General features: G+C 34.5%; 2 protein-coding genes across 3 annotated transcripts; one reads left to right on the forward strand and one right to left on the reverse strand.

Annotated features, from left to right (window-relative positions):
- The first annotated feature begins 211 nt into the window (after nucleotides 1–211).
- Nucleotides 212–10,604, forward strand: LOC133197646 (large ribosomal subunit protein eL6-like). The gene is made up of 5 exons (XM_061333762.1): nucleotides 212–384; nucleotides 533–673; nucleotides 1,057–1,105; nucleotides 2,361–2,545; nucleotides 10,410–10,604. The coding sequence occupies exons 1-5, from the start codon at nucleotides 235–237 to the stop codon at nucleotides 10,569–10,571; spliced, it is 687 nt and encodes a 228-aa protein (XP_061189746.1). The 5' UTR covers nucleotides 212–234; the 3' UTR covers nucleotides 10,572–10,604.
- A 5,481-nt stretch (nucleotides 10,605–16,085) lies between these two features.
- LOC133196669 (mediator of RNA polymerase II transcription subunit 19-like) lies at nucleotides 16,086–22,133 on the reverse strand. 2 transcript variants are annotated; one of them, XM_061332528.1, is made up of 6 exons: nucleotides 21,920–22,133; nucleotides 17,985–18,141; nucleotides 17,126–17,225; nucleotides 16,731–16,830; nucleotides 16,517–16,618; nucleotides 16,086–16,267 (listed from the first exon to the last, which is right to left on the reverse strand). In XM_061332528.1, the coding sequence occupies exons 1-6, from the start codon at nucleotides 22,101–22,103 to the stop codon at nucleotides 16,254–16,256; spliced, it is 657 nt and encodes a 218-aa protein (XP_061188512.1). In that variant the 5' UTR covers nucleotides 22,104–22,133; the 3' UTR covers nucleotides 16,086–16,253. The 2 variants fall into 2 exon arrangements, with proteins under 2 accessions (XP_061188512.1, XP_061188511.1); XM_061332527.1 differs by having other exon boundaries at nucleotides 16,725–16,830.
- Nucleotides 22,134–24,597: the final 2,464 nt, after the last annotated feature.

Raw genomic sequence — 24,597 nt, forward strand, 5'->3', positions numbered from 1 at the left:
TATATTAACCTTTGACACTGCATTCTGAAACAAATTCTGATTTGGTGTTGTTACGAATTTTTATATTCAAAAGGAGTAAAAGTGAAACAGTACATTTGATCAGGGACCTATATACTAATTAGTATATAGGTCCCTGATTTGATTAACTGAAAACAGACATTTCAAGGGAATATACGTCTGTCTCTTAGAAAAAAGTGTTCAGCATGAATTTATAATTTCGTTGCATTTTTTAAGATGGGACCGAAAGCCGAGACAAAAGCAGCCAAGCCAAAGGCAGCGGCTGCTAAACCAGCTGCAAAGAAACAGACTGAGACCCGCATGGTGAAGAAGACTATTGGTGGAGATAAAAATGGTGGTTCCAGACTTGTCAGAAAAACCAGAATAGTAATGAACATGTTAAATTATTTATGTAATGATCAGATGAAATAAGTATGATTTTGGGGTTTGTAAAACTCAACTTTTTCTTTCTGAGAATTTTGTATCAGACAGGTAATGTTTATAGTTTGATATATGTGTTGAAATTTTTATTCAGTCTCGCTATTACCCAACTGAGGATAAACCCAGAAAGCTGAGGTCCAGAAAGACTGCCTTTTCCAAGCACAAGCACAGCATAAGACCCTCAATTACTCCTGGCACTGTTCTTATTCTTGTGGCTGGTCGTCACAAGGGAAAGGTAAATCATTTATCAATTGTAATCCCTCAGGTAATCTTCAATTACATTTATTATTTAGTGCCACTGTCTTTATTTTAATTTGGTCAGTGCATGGACACATATTAAAGAAATTTAAAACAAATTTAGTAGCATTTTACTAAACAAGCTATCACTAAAGTTAAACCAAGTTTTATTTACTCCATCATGGGCATTATTTTTTTTTTAATTAAAAAAAAATGATGGTTCCAATGTAACATTGATTGTTTATCACAAAATTAAGGCAGTATGACGCACAGCTTACAAGAAGGTGACTCACACTTTAATTACATTTTGCCTGTTGCTATTTTGCTATCCTTTGGTCTACTTTGATAAAGTCTATTGCCAACATTTATTATTCATTGCAGAGAGTTGTCTTCTTGAAACAGTTGGATTCTGGATTACTTTTGGTTACAGGTAAATTGCATAAAAAATACACAAGTTTTTTTTTAAAAGTGCATCTTCCAGTGATGATTCTGTTCAGATATTTAGTGGAATTCAGCTAATTTGAATCCAAGAACTGTTTTCCGATATTTCAGTACTTTCTTTTTGTTGCAGCGATGCGTTTCCATTTTTGTCTTGGTAAAAAATTCAAGTTGTTTTGTCCGTGTTTTGATCTAGTCTGCATCATCCAGACATTTGCATTTATCTCCAAGTAAGGTAAACAAAAATGTAGGGATGATTCAGACTTCCTTACAATGGCATGGCGGTACATTCAGCCAGGTCAGGATGTAAAAGTTGTTGGACAAACAGTCGCACTTCAAATATTGTCACTCATTTAAACCTATTTTGGGCTTGTAAAATTGCATAAAGTCCATATTTTGTCAGCCCCTCGACCCCCAAACAATTTAAGATATTTTTGGCCAATACACAGAATCATCACTGATCTTACAAGGCTCTCGATTGTCTATATTGGGGCAGTTCAAAGGCCCCATTCCCAATTCAAAAAAGGAACTTTTTTCCCAATTGAATATGTTTATTTTCCCCAAGTCATTCCCCCCCCCCCCCCCCCCCCCCCCCCTAGATTTAAGAACATATAGTTAGATATTTTTTCTTTTTTAATTTAACCTGTTATTCATACAGTGAAGTTGATAACTGCAGACACCAGAAATTCAATATATCATGATTTTAAGGTTTAACAATTTTCCCAAAATTCCCTTAAGAATTGATAATTTTCCCACTTTTTATGGACCCAGCCCCAGTCCCAGTAAGTGGTCTGAGAGCCCTGATCTTTTTAATTGGGTTCAAAGATTAAAAAACAATTAATGAGGGAGAATCTGTAAAAGGAAAGAAGAGCATCATGGGTTGCCTTTGAGAAAGATAAAAAAAGTAGAGAGGAAGTTTATGGTATAATGATTTCTTAGGAATTTAATAACTTGTTACAAGTTAGATGTTTTTAAAAATCTCTGTACATATTTTTTTTTAAAAAAGTTAGTACTATGGATGACATGTAGCCCCAGGTCTTCTCTATACATGTGAGGAAACAGGATACCAGGATTTTTTGACAAGTATGAGTCGATGTACAGTTTCTGAAGTGCACTGCACATTCAGGAATCCCTGCCAAAAAATTAGCCTATTATAATTGTTGATTACTTATATGTGCATCTTTGTCTTATTGTATGTTACAGAACAATCACTGAAACATTGTGTACATACATGACTCTTCTTTTAGGTCCATTCCATTTGAATGGTTGCCCTCTCAGAAGAATCAACCAAATCTACACTATCGCCACAAAAACAAAGCTGGACATCAGTGGTGTTAAACTACCAGAACGCCTGAATGACAAATACTTCAACCGTAAACAGCTGAAGAAGCCCCGACACACAGAGGGGGAAATCTTTGACACCAAAAAAGAGGTCAGTTATTTGAAAATGCACAGATTTTCAGGAGTTGAATTCATCAACAATATGGAAATTTCTTTGAGGTGTCAGAGGCACATTCATATTAATATTCAGATCTCTTTCATCGGTATCACATGGCGCAGCCATATTTTTTTAAATCTTAAAAAATATCAAATCATACAAAGTTATTTAGTTTTTGTTAAGTCATGTTTTTATTTTTTCAAATTAATCGATTATGAAAATCATAATCGATAATCAATGTCGGGTGGCTTCTAGCGACCAACTTTCAATTGTCAGCAACAATTGGCCAATCACTCACCTTTAATAGTGAAAACATTTTGGAAAAAAAAAACAAGTAAATTATTAAACAAGGAACAAACACTCAAATGTGTACCATGTCTTTATTAAATCAGAGATGACTTATTACTATGACTAAACTGCTAGGTTGATGGAACCACTTATGAAATATTTTAATTAAATGCAACCACTCCTATGGTTTTACACAGTTTATTGTACACAAATGAACACAAGTGATCTGATTTTGTAATTTAAATTAAATGAAATACAATGAGTTACACCTATTGAGACAGGACTTTGTCACTCGTTGATGGCCATGTTTACTCAATTACTACGTATCTAACCCATTTAACAATTTCTGTTAATACTGCCTAAATACTCTTTATTAGTTGTGATATGCAAGCAATTGACACACTGTTTTGTTAACAAGGCTGGATTCTAAAAAGTTTATGTTGATTTGTTCTTTTACTTTACTTAACTGCATGGCATGCTGTTAAAACATTACATAATCTAGATCCTTGTGACACTTTACAATGCCTGCTTCTTACTCACAAGTCTCCAAACATTTTCTTGATAGAGAATCTTGGAAAAAGTAAATCCCAATCCCGATGATAAAAATTGACATGTCTCAGTCCATTTCTCGGAAAATACAAGTTAGTTTTAATTTCTAGTTGCAAAATTAAATTTATGGTAGCAAACGCGACCAATTTTGTCTCAACTTGGAGCACTGCTGGGTATTAAGCAAATAAACTTAGTGTATTGTTATGATGAACAAGTGTGCCTCTTCCAAAATTGTGGATTTCATGACCCCAGGGTCAGGTGTTCTGGTGTTATGGGAGGGTTCTTTTGATTATATAGTATTAAAATGCATTAATTTAAGATATTCTCTGCCCCTTGGTATTCAGCAGATAAACTAAGTGCATGGTTATGATTAGCAAGGGTTCCTCTTTCAAAATTGTGCAATTTGTGACCCAAGGGAGTGGGTAACGGGATGTTTCGCACCTATGCATCGTTCGCCTCGCGATGTTTCGCGCCAATTCTGTTTCGCGCTGAGATGGTTCGCCCCACGATGTTTCACTCCAAGTACATAAATGTGCTACTGACTTTCGTTCATTTTACAAAATTTTAGATTTTACATATATGTAAATATAGAAATTTTTGGAACATTAATTTAAGAAGATTATATTTGAAGCAGAGACGTAAATTATTTATGTCTGTGTTTGAAGTATACATACATAGCATAATTGTGAATTATTATAAACGCCGTGCTAATACTACGTATTAGTAGATAATTATAATACCGCCATCTAATTAAGTAATTATTGCTGGCTTGGACAATCCACACATCAACTTAAATTCTCACCTTTGATCTCCAACTTATTACAATTAAATCCTCATTGAAACACTGACATTGAATTGTTGAACAGACACGCTGAGCAAACGGGCACCGTACGATCCGTTAACTATAGCAGTGCATGTTATTAAGTCATGAATTTGAGCACACAAAATATTTATATCATATTTGATAAATAATATAATGTGATGAAATATTTAAAATAAAACGTGAGATGTTTCGCGCCCAAATCGGCGCGAATCATCCTGGCGCGAACCATCTCAGTGCGAAAAAGAATCGGCGCGAAACATCCCGGATTCAGGGAGTGAAGGGATAGTGTGTGTGTGCATGGGGGGGGGGGGCTCTATTAAATGCATTAATGTTTTAAAAATCACCTTTTTTGCTCATGGATATCAATCAAGCAAATAAATGAAGAGCATAGTTATGATGATAAGGTGCCTCTTCCAAAATTGTGAATTTCATGACCTCTGGGTAAGGGATTCTGGTGTTGGGGGGGGGGGGGGCTCTTTTGATAATACAGTGAAATGCTAGGGCTGTGTATTGGCTGAAAATTACTTATTGCAAAATCCCAATCCCGATGATAAAAATTGACATGTCTCAGTCCATTTCTCGGAAAATACAAGTTAGTTTTAATTTCTAGTTGCAAAATTAAATTTATGGTAGCAAACGCGACCAATTTTGTCTCAACTTGGAGCACTGCTGGGTATTAAGCAAATAAACTTAGTGTATTGTTATGATGAACAAGTGTGCCTCTTCCAAAATTGTGGATTTCATGACCCCAGGGTCAGGTGTTCTGGTGTTATGGGAGGGTTCTTTTGATTATATAGTATTAAAATGCATTAATTTAAGATATTCTCTGCCCCTTGGTATTCAGCAGATAAACTAAGTGCATGGTTATGATTAGCAAGGGTTCCTCTTTCAAAATTGTGCAATTTGTGACCCAAGGGAGTGGGTAACGGGATGTTTCGCACCTATGCATCGTTCGCCTCGCGATGTTTCGCGCCAATTCTGTTTCGCGCTGAGATGGTTCGCCCCACGATGTTTCACTCCAAGTACATAAATGTGCTACTGACTTTCGTTCATTTTACAAAATTTTAGATTTTACATATATGTAAATATAGAAATTTTTGGAACATTAATTTAAGAAGATTATATTTGAAGCAGAGACGTAAATTATTTATGTCTGTGTTTGAAGTATACATACATAGCATAATTGTGAATTATTATAAACGCCGTGCTAATATTACGTATTAGTAGATAATTATAATACCGCCATCTAATTAAGTAATTATTGCTGGCTTGGACAATCCACACATCAACTTAAATTCTCACCTTTGATCTCCAACTTATTACAATTAAATCCTCATTGAAACACTGACATTGAATTGTTGAACAGACACGCTGAGCAAACGGGCACCGTACGATCCGTTAACTATAGCAGTGCATGTTATTAAGTCATGAATTTGAGCACACAAAATATTTATATCATATTTGATAAATAATATAATGTGATGAAATATTTAAAATAAAACGTGAGATGTTTCGCGCCCAAATCGGCGCGAATCATCCTGGCGCGAACCATCTCAGTGCGAAAAAGAATCGGCGCGAAACATCCCGGATTCAGGGAGTGAAGGGATAGTGTGTGTGTGCATGGGGGGGGGGCTCTATTAAATGCATTAATGTTTTAAAAATCACCTTTTTTGCTCATGGATATCAATCAAGCAAATAAATGAAGAGCATAGTTATGATGATAAGGTGCCTCTTCCAAAATTGTGAATTTCATGACCTCTGGGTAAGGGATTCTGGTGTTGGGGGGGGGGGGGGGCTCTTTTGATAATACAGTGAAATGCTAGGGCTGTGTATTGGCTGAAAATTACTTATTGCAATATTTTTATCTGTATTGCGATGTTTTGCAATATTTTCAATAACGGTTAAAATGCTTTTTTTTTTCTATTTTTCTTTTAACCTCCATTTATAAGCAGAATGCATGTAACTATTATAAATACGTTGTCACAGGAAAGTTCTTGTTGATTTCACTACAGTTTTGCAACAAAATCCATCCATATAACAACAACCTAAATTACTGTTTGGCACAATTGAAAACGTTTCTGACATATTAATTTTACCTTTTACTTAAGAAATCTAATACCTGAGCATGTTATTACATGTATATTGGTACTGAAAAAAAAGGTATCGCAATTTGATATTTTTTGCTAAGGAAATCGCAGTGTACCGGCCGGAATATCGATATTATTGTGCAGCCCTAGAAAATGTGCCTCTTTCAAAATTGAGAATTTCTTGGTCCCTTGGTCAGGGGTTCTGGTGTTAGGGCAGGGCTGTGTTGAATCTATTGTGAAAATGCATATTTCTTTGAAAATCATTTCTGCTTCTGGACATCTAAGAGGTAAACAGAGTACAAAGTTGTAATAAGCAAGGATATTTTTACCAGATTTTTTTTTAAATTTTGGACTACTTGGTCAAGTGTTCTGGTGCTGGCCGGGCTCTTACTGAGAGATATTATTCCCCTTTGCTATTTACCTATGAAAAAATATTTACCAATGAAAAAAGTATAACTGAAAAGTCAATTGAATAAGAGAATTATACAAGAATTTTTATAATATATAATACAAAAAAGTACTTTCCTAATTTTTAGGTCACCTGAGTCACTCAGGTGACCTATTGCTATCTGTTTTCGTCCGTCGTCGTGCGTCGTCCGTCATGCGTTAACTTTTGAACATTTTTAACTTCTTCTCTAGAACCGCTCAACCAATTTCAACCAAATTTGGTATATAGCATCTATAGGTGAAGGGGAACAAAAATTGTGAATTTCATGGTCCCTGCCCCCCAGGGGCCTGAGGGGTGGGGCTAAAACCACCAAAAATAATGCAATCTTTAAAAATCTTCTTCTTTACTCCTGGACATCAAGCAGTCAAACTGTTGGCATCATTGTAATAAGCATTGAGCCCTCTACCAAAATTGTGAAATTCATGGCCCCAGGGTCAGGGGTTCTAGCCCCAGGGTGGGGCTATATAGATCATATAGTGAAAGTGCATTATTTCTTTGAAAATCTTCTTCTCTGCTCCTGGGTATTAAATAAAGTTACTAAGTACATAGTTATGATGAGCAAGAGTGCCTCTTCCAAAATTGTGAAATTCATGGCCCCAGGGTCAGGGGTTCTGGTGTTAGAGCGGGGCTCTATTGATTATATAGTGAAAATCCATTAATTCTTTGAAAATCTTCTTCTCTGCTCCTGGGTATTAAATAAAGGAACTAAGTACATAGTTATGATGAGCAAGAGTGCCTCTTACAAAATTGTGAAATTCATGGCCCCAGGGTCAGGGGTTCTGGTGTTAAGGCGTGGCTCTATAGATTATATAGTGAAAATGCATTAATTCTTTGAAAATCTTCTTCTCTGCTCCTGGGTATGAAATAACGGAACTAAGTACATAGTTATGATGAGCAAGAGTGCCTCTTCCAAAATTGTGAAATTCATGGCCCCAGGGTCAGGGGTTCTGGTGTTAGGGCGGGGCCCTATAGATTATATAGTGAAAATGCATTAATTCTTTGAAAATCTTCTTCTCTGCTCCTGGGTATTAAATAACGGAACTAAGTACATAGGTATGATGAGCAAAAGTGCCTTTTCAAAACTGTGAAATTCATGGCCCCAGGGTCAGGGGCTCTGGTGTTAGGGCGGGGCTCTATTGATTATGTAGTGAAAATGCATTAATTCATTGAAAATCTTCTTCTCTGCTTCTGGATATTTAATAAAGTAACTAAGTACATAGTTATAATGAGCAAGAGTACCTTTTCCAAAATTGTGAAATTCATGGCCCCAGGGTCAGGGGTTCTGGTGTTAGGGCGGGGCTCTATCAACTATATAGTAAAAATGCATTATTTCTTTGAAAATCTTCTCCTCTGCTCCTGGGCATTAAGGTGATAAACTAAGTACATAGTTATGATGAGGTGGGCCTCTTCCAGAATTGTGAAAGCCATGGCCCCTGGGTCAGGGGTTCTGGTGTTAGGGTGGGGCTCTATTGATTATATAGTGAAAATGCTTTAATTCTTTGAAAATCTTCTTCTCTGCTCCTGGGTATTAAATAAAGTTACTAAGTACATAGTTATGATGAGAAAGAGTGCCTCTTCCAAAATTGTGGAATTCATGGCCCCAGGGTCAGGGGTTCTGGTGTTAGAGCGGGGCTCTATCGATTATATAGTGAAAATGCATTGATTCTTTGAAAATCTTCTTCTCTTCTACTGGAGACTATTTAAACAAACTAAGTGCATGGTTATGATGCATAAGGATGCCTTTTCAAAAATTGTGAATTTCATGGCCCCAGGGTCAGGGGCTCTGGTGTTAGGGTGGGGCTCTATTGATTATATAGTGAAAATGCATTGATTCTTTGAAAATCTTATTCTCTGCTACTGGAGATTATTTAAACAAACTAAGTGCATGATTACATGATTATGATAGATAAGGATGCCTCTTCCAAAATTTTTAAATATATGGCCTCAGTTTTTGGGGTTCTTGAGGAGGGGGGGGGGGGGGGCTCTATTGATTATATAGTGAAAAAGCATTAATTCTATTAATTAATCATTAATTAATCCTGTCTGCTCCTTAGTGTTGAGCTGATAAATAAATTGCTTAGCTATGATGAAAATGGGAGCTTTGAACAGAATTTTTAAATCTTGTGGTCCTAGGGTCAGGGGTTCTGGCATAACGAGGGGGGGGGGGGTTTGATAATATAGTGGAAAAGTGTTAATTCTTTGAAGTCCATAGTTATGACAATGAGGGTAACTCTTCCAAATTTGTAAATTTCTTGACCCTTGGTCTTGGGTTCTGATGTTAGGGTAAGGCTTTGTTGAATCTGTAGTGAAAATGCATTGTACCTGTGAAATTCTTCTCTGCTTCTGGGTATATCGGAAGCAAACTGAGGAAAAGTTTAAATGATATGAGTAAGTGTATTTCTACCAGATTTTTAAACATCTGGACCATTCGTCTAAGCATTCTGGTCCTGGGCAGGGCTCTATTAATTTGTATTCTACTGAGAGAATTTATTCCCCTTTTCCATTCACCTTTGATAATTAACCACTGTAAATAATGTATTTGAAAGGTTAATAGAATGAGATAGTTATGCAAGAATGTTTATCGTATAATTAAAAAAGTACTTTCTTAGTTTTAATAATCAGGTAGACCTGTAAGTAATAGATAAATAAAAATGAGACAAAAATAACTTATCTTATTAAAAGTTCTTCAAAGACCATAAGAGAGGTCAATGCTAGAGGTCTTAATATGGGTTTAAAAATAGTACAGAAGCACTAGTAGTTTGTCAATAGTCTGCATGGTGATGGTGTTGAGTGGGGGACAGATTAGAACTTAATTCATGAGTTGACACTGAATACTAGACTAATTATTTTGTTGATCCTGATCTTCCTACTTCTCTTGCTTTAGGGCTTAACTTCGAAATTGTTGCATTATACTCAGGTGACCGTTAAGGCCCTTGGGCCTCTTGTTAATGGTCAAATAGATAATAATGGATAAATAAAAATGAGACAAATATACCAAATCTTTGTTAATTAAATATTTGGTGCTGTCTGACTTGTTGTTTCGCACAAGGCCATAAAAGATAGTAAATCTAAGTCATCCTCATTGTGTAGAATAAATGCATCCAACTATCAACCTTGCAGTTTGAAGAGTAAAAATGTATATAGAGGTAAGACTAAGAGAGGCCAATGTAAGAGGGAATGAGATGGGTTTTCTAATAGTGCTCAACACTGTTGTTTAGTTTGCATGGTGTTATTGACAAATGGGGGCAAATACAGGCAAGTAAATAGTTCTATGTAAGATTGTTAATGAGTACTAAAACTAATTATTTTTTTGATTCCTGATCATCCTATTTCTCTTGCTTTTGGGCAACATAGCTTCATCTATAAGTTTATTTTGTTTATTTAATGCATCTCTTGATCCTTTAAAGTGTTGTAATATACTCAGGTGACCGTTAAATATGCTATCAACAAGAGATTTTGAGATTTTGATTTATTTATTTTATTTGTTTATTTTTTTTGGGGGGGGGGGGGGGGATTTGTTTAAAAACTTTGTCATGTGGCTTTTAAATAAGATTTACATGTACATGTATTAGTACATACATGAATTATTAACCAAATAAGGGAGAAATCAATTTAGTTTTAACTTGGTACTTATTTTTATGGTATTTTTTTTTCTTTCTTTAGGTGTACACTGTCAGTGATGAAAGGAAAGAAGACCAGGTGGCTGTTGATAAACAAATTCTGGATGTGATCCGCAAAAATCCTGAGAAAAAATTGTTGTTTGGTTACCTTGGTTCCATGTTCTCACTTGGAAGCCGACAGTACCCTCACAAAATGGTCTTCTAAACATTATTTAAAATAAAATACTGACAGAATGTTCTTATTTTGTGTTTGTGCTAAATAAAGATGAGAAGGTAAATGCCCCCTGAAATTTGAGAGAATTTGACTTGAGGTTTGACTTCAGCTTGTTTCACCATATGATGTTGTCAACTAGCAATATTAGGCAATTCTTATTTTTAATAAAAATGATCTGGTCATTAAAAAGAACTAGGAATAGAATTGAAAAAAAAAAAAAAAAAAAAACACTTGATTGCAAATTATTCTTTGCCTTCATCATTCCCCCCCCCCCCCCCCCCCTTTTGTGATAAGAACTTTGAGTGGTAAGCTAACAGGGTAAAATGCTGTATAAAGCACTCAAGTGTATAAAGTATAGGTTGGATGCAACATTGGATAAATGCATCTAACATGTATGGTCAAGCTGGTTTGAATACCACCAGTAATAAGCAGGGAACAGACTATTGCTAAAAGAAGTGTTAAAATGTAGATCATGCACTTGCAGCATCTGAATTATGCTACATAATAAGCATCCACTGATGCACTAAAGGTTTAGTTTTGGTTAGGAAACTACTTGTGGTGAGCTGGGAACAGACTTTGATACTGAACTTAAATGAAACTACACTGCATAAAATTTTGGTCAGATGCAGCATCACAATAAGTATTTAACGATGCATAATGTACAATATTTTTTTTAAAATTCAGTGTGAATATCTTACGAGATAAGCTGAAAAGTAAGCCGAATGCTGGTCTTAATCTTCCAGGTACCGTTATTGGTGTAATTGGAGTCATGGTAGTGTAAAATGTAGATCAGATGCAGTACATATGTAATAGGAGTATATGCCCCACATGAAGCATCCACAGATGCACCACATCTGCAAGATTGGTTTGGATACCTCTAAAGATAAGCCAGAGGTGACCTAGATGCAGGCCTTTACATTAAACCTGAAATATAAAATGATGGTCATATGCTGCATTTGCAAAGTGCATCTCATTAAAATAAGTATCCATGGATTCATCACTACTTTAAGTTGGATTAAGATACACCAGAGAGTGATCTAAACATAGAGCTACCTTGCATTGGGTTCAAGTACCCAACTGGTTGACAATTTTCCCTGCCTGTCATATTTGGCACTGTACAAAACTACAGATGGTTTAGAAAGCATTTTGATGGTTTTTCAGGTGGAAAGCCTCAATAAAAAGGAGAGAAGAGTGTAACAGAAATTGGGTACCGGAACTCTGGACTGGTAGTTCAGTGGCAGAGCACCTGTGTGCTAATTGGTGGCATCCCTTAACTTTCCAATGGAAAAACATTTCAAAATTATTTCATGAAGAGTACATTTAAAAGTTAATTTACAATATAAATGGCTCTGACTCAGAAAAATTGATATGCCTTGGGTATTTAATTTCAGCTCTGCTTTACATATATTAAATCTCAAAATTAAATCCTAGGAAATTTCAACATCTTCCACTAAAAAAAGAAAGGAATTAAAATTCAGTCAATCAAAATCTCATGATCTGATGCAACAGTGATGTAATCAAGGATGGGTAATCAAAACATGTAATTGTAGATAAGTGTTATTAATTACATTTTTCAAAGTTATTGAAAGTATTTTGAAATTAATCATTTTTTCAATTATGTGCAATTGTAATTTATTTAATTACCTTTAAAAAATACCATGTAATTTCAATAACACTTCTGAATCAATATTACTTTACATAAAACATATACCCATATGTTTTCATAGCTTACAGTTCTAATTTAAAATCGCTCTTAATTCTTCCATTTTTAACTTGTAATCCACACCTGATAAAAACAAATGTCCCATAGATAGTTTTTGATGGACTTGACTTTAGCTAAAGATATTTCCTGTTGGCCGCCCAATTGGAGGTCAACATGCTCGGATTCCTAGGTAGTCGAAATCTTTGATGGTCTCAACTTCAGGCCCAGGAGGGCTATTAACAATGGTTTTGGGAAATCCCAAATCAAAGTGAACTGCTTATTTTAGCAGTTTATAAACAGTTATTAGGCAGTTTGGAGGTTTTTAGGCAGTTTTTAAGCAGTTTCTAACAGTCTTAGCATTCCTTAAAACTGCTAACAGACTGGTTAAGAAACTGTTAAGAATTTGTGTTGGCAGTTCAGTATTGAACAAACTTAAGCAGTCAAACAAGGCAGTCCCTCAAAACTGCTAAAAGTGCAACTAATTCATTTCAGCTTCTCACATGAGGAAATACAATACTTTGTCACTCTTGGTGGTCCTAGCTTTCACTAGCCTTCATTACAATTGCCCATGTGTTACTGTTAATGCTTCCTGATGATAGCATCACAAATAATTGGGGGCCAGGCAGGAATTTCTTATACAGAAAATAAAATTAGAAAGAAACAAAGATATATTTATTAATCTTACTAGAAATGATACAGTAGTTTATAATAAATTGAGGCTACGTATTAAAAAGGCATGCACACTTTATCCCATCAACTTGCAAATCCAGTCCTCTAGTTACATTAACAACCTGCTGTGTCCCCCACGGTTGCTTGAAACTTAGGGTTGTATCCATTGAGGGGAGCCAGTCAAGATTTGTGCGCGCTTCTCAGACCAGTTCAAAATTTCAGTACAAATTCATGTTTGTGAGGGTATGAAATTATATAGATTTATACAGTAAAGAAGTGAAATATACTTTGGGAAATACATATATATCTGTCATCACCATATTGGATTGGATGTGAACATTAATTAGTTACAAATGTATCTGAAGTCCATGAGATGGGAAATATTAAAGATCAATTTAATATGACCATGTGGCAACAATGAAAAAAGGGTGACAGGAAAATTTTAAAGATTTGCTGGCAGGGTAAAGTATGCTGAGAAAAGGGTAAGTCCGGGCTTGTGATATATTATATCCCCTCTCTCATTTCAGATTACTAAATATAAAACATATAATCTGTTTGTATTTTAATTATTAGTACTTAATTTAGATATAAACATGGTAAATGCAATATTTTATCAGTAATTACAGTTTACATATGTACATGAATTAATTTACATCATTAGATAAATAAATGTAATAAATGTTACTTTATAATTCTGAATATAGGATCAAACATTCCTCAATATATATATATTGCAAACTCTCTTCAACAATTTCTTTTAAGAACTATGTGATTCAGTTATATTAGGTCAAATTGTAAAGCTAAATGCAGTAATTTATCATTCTTTCAAGATAAGTGGCTATATTGATGTATATGATCTTTTTATTGACTGGCACTTCCCGAGCAACTATTATAATTATAAATTCAAAATTTTTGCAGATAGAAGTTGCTGATTGAGGGATCTGCAGATTAGCCCCCTATACTGACCAAGCTCTAAAGTTGGCACTTGTTTATAAGAAATGCAAGAAAATGAACTTGATGAAAGGACTTATTTACAATTTATACCTGTATGATAATTGAGTGGAAAATGAAATCCTTAAAAATGATGTTTATTCATCTACACAATGATTAAATCTAATATAAAGCTAAATTCCCATCTGTAATGTTATATTTATGAATGAATCACCCTGAAGCATAAATTTTATGCATTTTCATATTCATAAATGGGTGGAGTTACCTCCTTATAAGTAGACAAGGAAACTGCTTATAGCAGTTTCTTACCAGTTTTTAAGCAGTTCATATATTTTTCATATTTATATGTAGGTGGAGTCATTTCCATATATGTATAGCAAAGGAAACTGCCTATAGCAGTTGCTTAGCAGTTTTTAAGCAGTTCACCTCAACCTTCCTATTGACTGCTTAGACACTGCCAAGGAAACTGCTTAGCAACTGCTAAGATACTGCTAATGAACTGCCTAGCAACTGCTTAAATGGTGGACTGCTAATAAAAACTGTCTAATGACTAGCATGCAAAAACCTTCAGCCAACAACAGAGGAGAAGGCTAGTAAACTGTCTAAAAACTACTTCAGCATTGAACTGTGAAGGTTAAAAAACTGCCAAAGAACTGCCTTCCACTTTGACTTGGGATATGTTTTATTGTGGAAGTAGTGAAAAAATTAGAAACACACGGTTTGTAATATTTTGAGATGGCACTTGAAATATAAGGAGAAATAAATCGAGAAACAGCGCACATTTTTGTTTTTTTATTTTTTAATAAATATAAACTTTTTAGCTGAAAGCTCAAGTGAGCTTTTCTGACCACCCGTTGTCCGTCGTCCATCCATCTGTAAACTTTCCACATTTTCAACTTCTCAAGAACCACTGGGCCAATTTTAACCAAACTTGGTACAAAGTATCCTTGGGGGAAAGGGAGTTTAATTTGTTAAAATAAAGGGCCAATTCCCTTTGGGAAGGGGAGATAATCAAGAAAAGATAAAAATAGGGTGGGGTCATTAAAAAATCTTCTCAAGAACCACTGGGCCAGAAAAGCTGAAACTTATGTGGAAGCATCCTGGAGTAGTGTAGATTCTAAATTGTTCAAACCATGACCCCCAGGGATAGGGCGGGGCCACAATAGGTTATCCAAGTTTTACATTGAAATATATTGGAAAAATCTTCTCAAGAACCACTGGGCCAGAAAAGCTGAAACTTTTGTGGAAGCATCCTGGGGTAGTGTAGATTTTAAATTGTTCAAATCTGGACCCCCGGGGGTAGGGTGGGGCCATAATAGGTATCACAATGGGGGAAATCTGGTAAAGAACTGCATGGCCAAAGTTACTCGGGTGAGCGATGTGGCCCATGGACCTCTTATTTTTCAATGGGTGGCACTGTAGCTTTCTGGTCATCCATCCCAATTTTTTTTCAGACCAGTGAGCTACAGATCTGCAGTTATGTTATGACCCACTCTATTTCACAAAAATGTATTTATAGCATCCAATTTATGTCAGTTTTGTAAAAATTGAGTGTGTTGCCATTTTTTTGTGTGTTAATTGGAATTAATTTTACTGTTACTATATTCAAGTATTGTCAATTTTGTATTGCAAATGGAAATAAACATTACATAAATTTAAGGTCATATATGGCGTATTTTTTTGATAAGTTCATGCAGATAACCAAAATTAAAAATATCTTTCCATTTGATTTATTACTTTATATAAAGATAAGTCTTTTCTGTAAATTACACGATTTAAATCAACAGCGTTTCAAAGATATCAAAAAATGAAAAAAATAACCAATTTATTTACTGACTCCACATTTAAATAAAAGACACATTTAAAGTCAATTTAATTATAGAAACGTGAAGTAATTCAGTTTAAAATCAGTGAAAATTTTAAATTAAACATAAAAAACATTATATCATGAGTATCTACACTCAATCGTGTATTATCATTTTTTAGCTCAAATACGCCATATATAGCTTTAACAGAAAGTGGAATTCGTGAGTTATAAATTAATTGATTTTTTTATCGGCGGTTAAGTAGGCATATGGCTTGGCTTATTCTCCCAATTTCTTTTTCTGCTATGTTTCAATTTGGTAAATCACCAGGATGACCTCCAAGATGGTGGCCAAGGGAAATATGCATCATAAGTAGACTATCACAAAAATTATCATTTTATTCATACACTCGAATATTTTACAACCATACATTTATTTCTTGCACACATTCTATGTCATACATAGTTCTTTAAATAGTGCTGTCAGTCACACTGTTAATACAGAACACTATTCTGCTGCCATAGTTTTTTCATTCACACAAGACCATCAAGACTGGCCATCTGAAATTTGAAATTATAAGTTGATTTAAAACTGGATTACAAGAAATTCCTGACTGATTTATCGAAAGTGACAAAAGTTCTGTAGATATTTTTTAGTTGATAGCAGTTATATGCCTTAAAACAAAGAATAGATAAGATTTATTGATACCAATTTGGGGCCCTTCAAGGCATACAAGTAAAGAATAACACACATAAGGAGAATTTCAAACAAAGAATATATGAACTTGACAAAATAATGATTGAATTTACCATCATCTTTCTCTTTTGCTTTCTTCTTGTTTTTCTTCTTTTTCTTCTTCTTTAGGTTTTCCTCTGTTTTAACTTTCTTAGCTTTCACCTCTGGAGAATTATCTGTGAATAAAATAATTGTAATTAAATAACAAGACTTTGACAAATTCAAAAGATTTTTACTATATCAAAACATTTGAAAAAATAATTTTAAAACACTTATTGGGACCTTCACCTTGTGTATCCTGCATGGTGCCTGGTTTTTCTTCTCGTCGTTTCTTTAGCTTATGTTTCTTTTTTGGCATATGACTCATAAATCGATATTGTTCAGGTAGCTGAAATGTGGTCATATACACATACACCAAAATGTATATGAAAGCTAAAATGTATATATATGCTGTATTGTCTCTCTCTCTCTCTCTCTATATATATATATATATAAACAACTCTACATATTAATTGTTTTGGTAATTTAACAGATTTCAAAAGAAATATTTAATTTTGAAAACCATCATATATTTAATTTCCAACATCATCAAATAGTTCTGTGTATAATGTAATTGGCTAAACAGATTTTTACAATTATGTCTACAGATTTCTATGAAAAACATCTCTCTCTCTCTCTCTTACTGGTCCTGGATGTAGACGGAACCCCTGTAGAGCTGGTCCAGATAATGGCACCAGTTCCTTACTGGTCTTTGGTGGGTTTTCTATCAGAGATCTCAAAGAGCTGCAGAAAGATAGTATGCACTTAGTTTTCCTTTTTTAGGGCACCATTTATGCCATTATAAATAGGTTTTTCTTCTATCAATGTATTATGATTGTTCAAAAGATAACTTAAAAAAAAATAAAAATTGACTTTCAAAATACAGATAATTAAAAACACCCCATATTTTTCTTAATTTCAGAAAATTATAGTGAGTGCAATGAGCTCAAAAGACAAACATGTAAGATAGAAGAAATTCAAACCGAAATCTGTATATTTCTTAAGCAAGAATTCCTTCGCTACTAGCATTCCATGTGATAACAGTGAGTATACTAGACCCCCAATAATTGTGAAGATCTATTCTTGCTGTGAGCTTAAAAGAAACAAAATAGTTGCATCTGTAACTGGAGAAGAGACAAATGTGACAGGCCAGACTGGGATTCGAAACCCTAGCCCCCTGAATCTCCTCCAGTCAGGTGCCCTACCAACTGAGCTATCTGGCCACTGAAGATCGAGCCCATCTGACTGCCACATTCCTCCCTCCTTAAAGGTCTCCTTAATGGTCTGTCGCACATCTACTCTACGATGTCTTTCAATAACAAAGTGCACTATTTTACACTCTGTTATCAAAATGCAACTAACGTGAATGTCACAGTCTAGACTGTGTCCTGTGCGGTTTGACGTTTAAGATTCGGATCAAAGTTACAAACTGTGTAAGGAGCTGCACTTGTCAAATTGTCACACCATACTACAAATAGTTATCTTTGACCTATTAAATGTCACCTGTTGTCTTGGATCCCTGGAGTATCTATATATCCTGGAAGGTTTGGTAGGAATGCACTTAGCTCCTCTTTCCCCTCTTTTTTACAGAACTTGCTATATGAGTTCTGGAGGCCATAGTGGATCATCAGGTTGCTACTTCCTGTAATTACTGATGGATCTGTTCAAAGAGGAAATCAATTTTAAAATTTCTCTGGACTATTCTCTAGAGACTCCATTGCAAACGTTTCAATAATTAACAGTTGCACGGATGTAAAATGCATAATTATAATTGTTAGTTTTAAAGCCTCAAGTTTGAAGGTAGTCAGGAAAAATAAATTATAACTAAATAACTTATGTTAATAAGTATTGTGTCTGGCTGTCAACTATTAGTCCCTTTAATCCTTGTCAACTTAAAAAAAGATTTCTGGCAAATTTTGTATTTTGAAGTTGTTCACTATTCAATCATAATTTAGATATCTTGTGAAAAATCAATCATTAACTAAGGCAAAATGATCAGAGGGATAATGAACCCCAAGAAAACACCTGTAACAGTGTGAAAAGTGATTATGGTTTGAGTATCATCAGAACATTCTTTACTAAGGTGTTCCAAGGAACGCATATGTCACCTGCTCTGTAGCTTCTTTTAAGATTTAAATAAATGTAAGAATGCTCAGCTATTTATTTACTACAAGCATTATAGTTCATGCATTTGTCTGGAAAGAAAAAAAAACACCCGCAGATTGTATAAGATTGCAATAGAATCTGACAAGAAAATATGTTTCCCCAACTCTCAAATGACTAATTAAATTGAAATTATTAGAAATAATTATTTATTATTTTATTAATATGTGTTTCAAAAACACTCCAAAATAGACTTCAGTCTATCTTTCCTGCAATTGTCAGTCTACACAATCCATTGTAGAATACTGATCCTGATGTATTTTGACAGGGTTCGACACTAACTTTTTAAGGCTTTAGTCCGGCCGGACTAGTGCTTCTTTACTTTAACTAGTTCGCACGCGGTTTTACGAGTCCGTCAAAAAATGAAAGAAAAAGAAACATCTGTGATTTTTAACATTAATTTAACTTGACAATTAATATACATTTTATACTTTTTTTGAAATAAACAAAGCATTTACGTGAAATATATTATTCCACAGATTCCTTGAAATCTCGCAATCAGCATGTACCACCATATTCCCGATCTCGTTTTTTTTTTGTTTTTTTTTTTTTTTTTTTGTCTTTACATTACATCCAAAACGTTCAACATCTTTCTATAAAGTGTCATACTAAATCATGATCGCTAAAAACTTTTTACTTCATATCGATCACTCAGTCGAAAAATTAAGCGCTGAATTGACTCGGAATTGCGTAACTACCCGCCAAAAGCTAGAAATCTAAAAATACACACGGGGTTTTTCAGTAAAAGTTGTCGAGAATCGGACATCAGAAATTTATTCATTTTGTTTTCCAGAAATTTTTATTGGTCCGCTCGGACTAATTAGCCACAGATTTTATTAGTCCGAATGAAAATGTATTAGTCTGAGACTAACGGACTAACGTTAGTGTCGAACCCTGTTTGATATTATTTAAATATAATAACTGAATGTCCTACAATCTCAAGGAACAAGATCATGAGGTCATAAACATGTATAGATGCTAATTATCAAAACCCTGCATCTCAAAATTCAAAACACGTAAGTAAAATTAAACTGTCTAGCGTATTTTTTTGCAAAAAATGTCAAAGGTCATGATCAAGTGGATTGCAACACTTGTTCTTTTGCTGTTTTGTGACAAACAGTGCACATGCTAAATAGCATAGGCCAACCTCTTAAATGTGAAAAATATGCAGTTTATTGGCACTGTAAAATATTTTCAAAAGTAGGTCAAAGGTCAAGGACAAAGGTCACAAGGTCTGTAATCATGGTAATTTACAAAAGCCATAGTAGCCAAGCAACATATGTGCAAAATATCAAATCCATACCTCATACAGTTCTCAAGATATAAGCAGGTCTAGTCCAAAGACTATTTAAACCTACTTTAAGTAGCTACTTCTACCTACTTTTTCCCATCTTCCAAAATAAAATTAAATAATAATTACCGGTAAGGAGCTTCTTTATAACAGGTCAAACTTGTTCTTTATCATTTTGTGCACTTGCACAGAAAAATTCAGCTGGGTGTTAATTTGAAAACTTTTACCAGGGTGGAGAAGAAATGCATGAAAAATCATTCAAAAAACTCAGTCCTACTAAACAGAGAACCCTAGAGAACTCAAGGTTTATTTGGTCAATTCAAATAAATTTTATTGTTAAAATCTGTAGGACATTTATCATTTTAATGATAGAACATTCTATATACTTTAAAACAGGTCAAGATTGTAATTTATTGTCTTGTGTACTTGCACAGCAAAATCCAGGGTGTTAATTTAAAAACTTTTACCAGGGTGGAGAATGGAGAAGAAATGCATGAAAAATCCGACATCCCAAAAATATTTTATCTAAGAATGCATGAAGATAAGTTTTAAAATTGATACAGATTTGTAAAACATTTTAACCAAAGTTTTTATTCTTCGCTATCGGCCGCAGAAAATAAAACTTGATGTAGTTTTTGATGCAAAATTGATAAGATAGAAAGAAATCACTTTTGGCCAAAATTTTTGTCGTATTCATCGTCAGTGTGACTGTATTTAAAACAGGTCCAGCACAATACCCTGATAAACATATATAGCTTGATAAAGCTATATAGCTTTATCAAGGTATTTCAAATACCTTGATCAAGGTATTTTATGTAATGAAAAAACAAAAAAAATCCTTAAAAAATACAAACTGAAAGTCGAGTTTCGAGTTGTTGTCAGTAAATTCACTCATGCATGTAAAGTACTCAAACACAAAGAATAAGAGCATGTCATGTCATAAGAAGAATAAAAGCATGTCATGTGAGGAGACACTCTTTTATGCTGTCTTTTTGATACCTGTGTACTTTTCATGCACGAGTGAACACACTGACCACTACTCAAAATTCGACTTTTGAATTTAATATTTTAAGATTTTTTTTTTGTATTTTCGTTACATAAAATACCTTGATCAAGGTATTTGTAATACCTTGATAAAGCTATATAGCTTTATCAAGCTATATACCTTTATCAGGGTATTGTGCTGGACCTGATTAAGAAATTTGTTACTCGCCATATTGCGTCGTTCCAGCGTTTGGCCACAAAATGCAAATAAGGCAGAAAGTAGGTAAAAATAGCTACCTGGAGTAGGTTTAAATACTTTGGTAGCTAATATGTTGACAGTGCGACCGTTGGGGCGAGCGCATTGTTTACTTCATTCGTTAAGATCCGCCTCTTCCAACCGCACGAGACATTTGGAACGTCTAGACTGTGACGTCACATGACGTCGTATGTTAGCTGCATTACCATAAACAAAGTTTAAAAGGTGCAATGATTTTTACAAAGAACGTTTAATCTACTATCTGTATGCAATATCCATTAAATTAAGGTGAGTTTATTTTGTGTGATTTTTTAGTTGTTGTTACCGTGCGAATGAAGTTAGCAGTGAGAACAAGAAGCGATGCATTGTGGGTCCAGAATTACTGCGGAAAAAAATTCTATTGAATGAATGTGCAGTATTCCGAATTTTCTCTTCGCCCAGGCGTTGTCGTTAGAGCTCGCAGTGACGAGCGGCGCTTCGCTATTATTAGCTACGTAGGTAGAAATAGTCTTTGGATTGGATCTGATAAGATGTTACAGACGGACAGACAGACGCCGGGTAAAGTGATCCCTAAATGTCCCTCTGCTCTGCGGGCGACACAATTAAAAAAAAGGTTTAGTTAGAATTTAAAACACGTTTTAAGCGTCTAATAAAGTAATATAACATGTAGTCTAAATTGATGTTATTACTGTCCATGATTTTACTAAGGAACGATTTACTAATGAATAAACATGTTTGACATACGTGCTGGACCAATATCTTTCACAAGATAAAATGGACCGGAATGAATAACCGAAGGAACTCTTCCTAAACTTATCGTTGTTTTCAATGTCCCCGAAGAGTCGGCACGAGGGTATGCCGGCGAACGGGACCCCCGAGGACTTGATTTTGGCGATACTTGTTCCGGACGTCTAATTGCTTCGTTCATACTGATACTGCCTCCATTTTGATTTAATTTGTCAACTCGTACTACAATATTTCGTAGGTTTTTGTAAATAAGTTGTTCGTACTTCGTTTCATTCGCGAAATATTGTTTAGGAGCTGTAAATAAATTTCAGAATCATTTGTGTAGCAAACAAAATATTAGATTGTTTGACGTGTGCCATATTCTTTTGTCAAAATTACAGATGAAATTGATTTTTTTTTTCAAAAAGAACTTGGTCCAAGTAATATTTTATGTCAAAAGTTGATTTTTTTCCTCAACTCATACATCTTTTTTTTGGTGTAAATTCTTCAGAATGAACATATATAATATTGTATATTACCTTTAAAGTCATATATGGCGTATGTTCTTTAAAGTTCAGACTAACTAAAATTAAAAAGATCTTTCCTTTTTTTTTTTATTATTTTATATATACAGATAGGATTTTCCTGTAAAGTACACATGCAATCACTTTTCAAAGATACTAGAAATTTAAAACAAATACCGATTTATTTTCCGACTCCGCATTTAAATAACAGACACAGTTTAAAGTCAATTTAACTATGGAAATAAGGGGTTATTCAAGTGCAAAATCGGTGAAAATTTTAATTTGAACGTAAATAACACAGTATCATGTTAATTTATCTACAATCAATCTCGTGTTTTTTTTTTTAAGTTCAGATACGTCATATATAGCTTTAAATAAATAATATGGTCCTTTCTCAGTAGTTGCAGATCGCTGGTCCAAAAATTGGGACTGATAAAAAAGGGACAAAGGGACATCAATCATTATTATTGAGGAGGTACGAGCGTAAATTAGCTATAGTTTTCTAAAGTATGATATATATAAGATAAGATAAGATTTATTGATACCAATTTTGGGCCCCTCAGGGCATACAAGTAAAGAATAATATGTCAAAGGTATAGTAATGGCTCTTCAAAAGGCATGATAACACCTTTTTGGAAAGGCTTAATAACGCCTTTAAGAAAGGCGCAATAACGCCTTTAAATTTTTTTTTCTCCATAGATTGATCCTAATAGGCTTTCGTAATATAATAACGTCTCACGATCTTTTTTTTTTTATTTGTTTGGTAGTGCCCCGCCCCCCCCCCCCCCAAAGGTGTCAGAGTTGTCAAAGGGTCAAAGTTGTTGTCACAAGAATTATGTAAAGTATGAAGGCCCTAGCACCAACCGTTCAAAAGTTATGACCAAGGTTAAAGTTTTCCAAAAGTAGGTCAAACTCCAAGGTCAAGGTCAAAGGGTCAAATTTGTTGGTATTCAAAGGAAGGTATTGTCACAAGGATTACATATGTGTGACAAAACATTTATTGACTGGGTTCGAGGGCAACATGCGTTTTGTCGGACCCAAGAACTAAACTGTTTGCCTGAAGCCGACCGGTAGGCCTCAGGCAAACAGTTTGGTTCGAGGGGTCGACAAAACGCATTTTTCCCTCGAATCCAGTCAATAAATGTTTTGTTATACCTTTTATTTATATATTTATTTTTCCATACAAGTATTTTGTGCTGATTTCCATGATGTAAATTTCCTTTACTTGCACTGCGGTAAAATTCGTTCAATTCTGTCACTGTCGAACACCAACGAATGCAAATAAGAATCAGTTCAATCGACAGGTCCAATATCTCACTCGATCAGCGGTCAAACATCGATTTTTTAAAATTTTTTTAATGACCGCTCAGTAAAACATTGGAATATGTTAAACTGGTTTTTTTTTTTAGTATAGAATGAGTTCTGGAAACCAGGTCGCATCCACTTTTAGAAAAAAATTGAAAATATTATCTTTTAGACAAAATATACATGTATTCATAATTTTATAGTTAAAGGAATACTGTTTATATGTTTTGTTCACTTAATATTAAAAAAAGTGACTTTATAAGAATCCATCAGAATCCACAAAAATGATACTCGTTTTAAAAACAATTTCTATCTTAGAAGAGAAGACACCTCTCCCAGATCCGAATTCCCCCTTTCAGAAATCTGTGTTGGAATTTTCATTTTCAAATTGGAGGCCCACTGGGAGACCAAAAACGGCGTTTCCTACAAAATTCGGTATGGCTTCCAGAACGCCTGTCACATTTAAACCATATCTAAATCTATAACAAGAGGCCCATGGGCCACATTTCTCAACTGAGCACTTTGGCTAGGAAAAAGCAAAAATCAGTTCAGTATTGAAAAGTTTAAATATAAAAGTGGTTCCGGGGGGAGGGGAGGGGGGGTATGATTTGAACGAAATTGAATCTACACAACCTAAAAATGCTTTTGAATTAATATGACTAATAATGGCTCAGCTGTTCTTAAAAAGAAGGGGGGAGGGGGTATGCTTTGAACAAACTTGAATCTACACCACCTAAGGATGCTTTTGAATTGATAGACTTACAATGGTTTTGCTGTTCTTAAGAAGAAATCTTAATTGATATATATTCCTTTGTATAGCTATGATCCCCTGTTATGGCCCCTCTATACTCCTGGGGGGGGGGTGTC

Source organism: Saccostrea echinata, unplaced genomic scaffold, assembly GCF_033153115.1.
Source record: "Saccostrea echinata isolate AGI-Se365-2 ecotype Australia unplaced genomic scaffold, CSIRO_AGI_Sech_v1 ptg000030l, whole genome shotgun sequence".
NCBI lineage: Eukaryota > Metazoa > Mollusca > Bivalvia > Ostreida > Ostreidae > Saccostrea > Saccostrea echinata.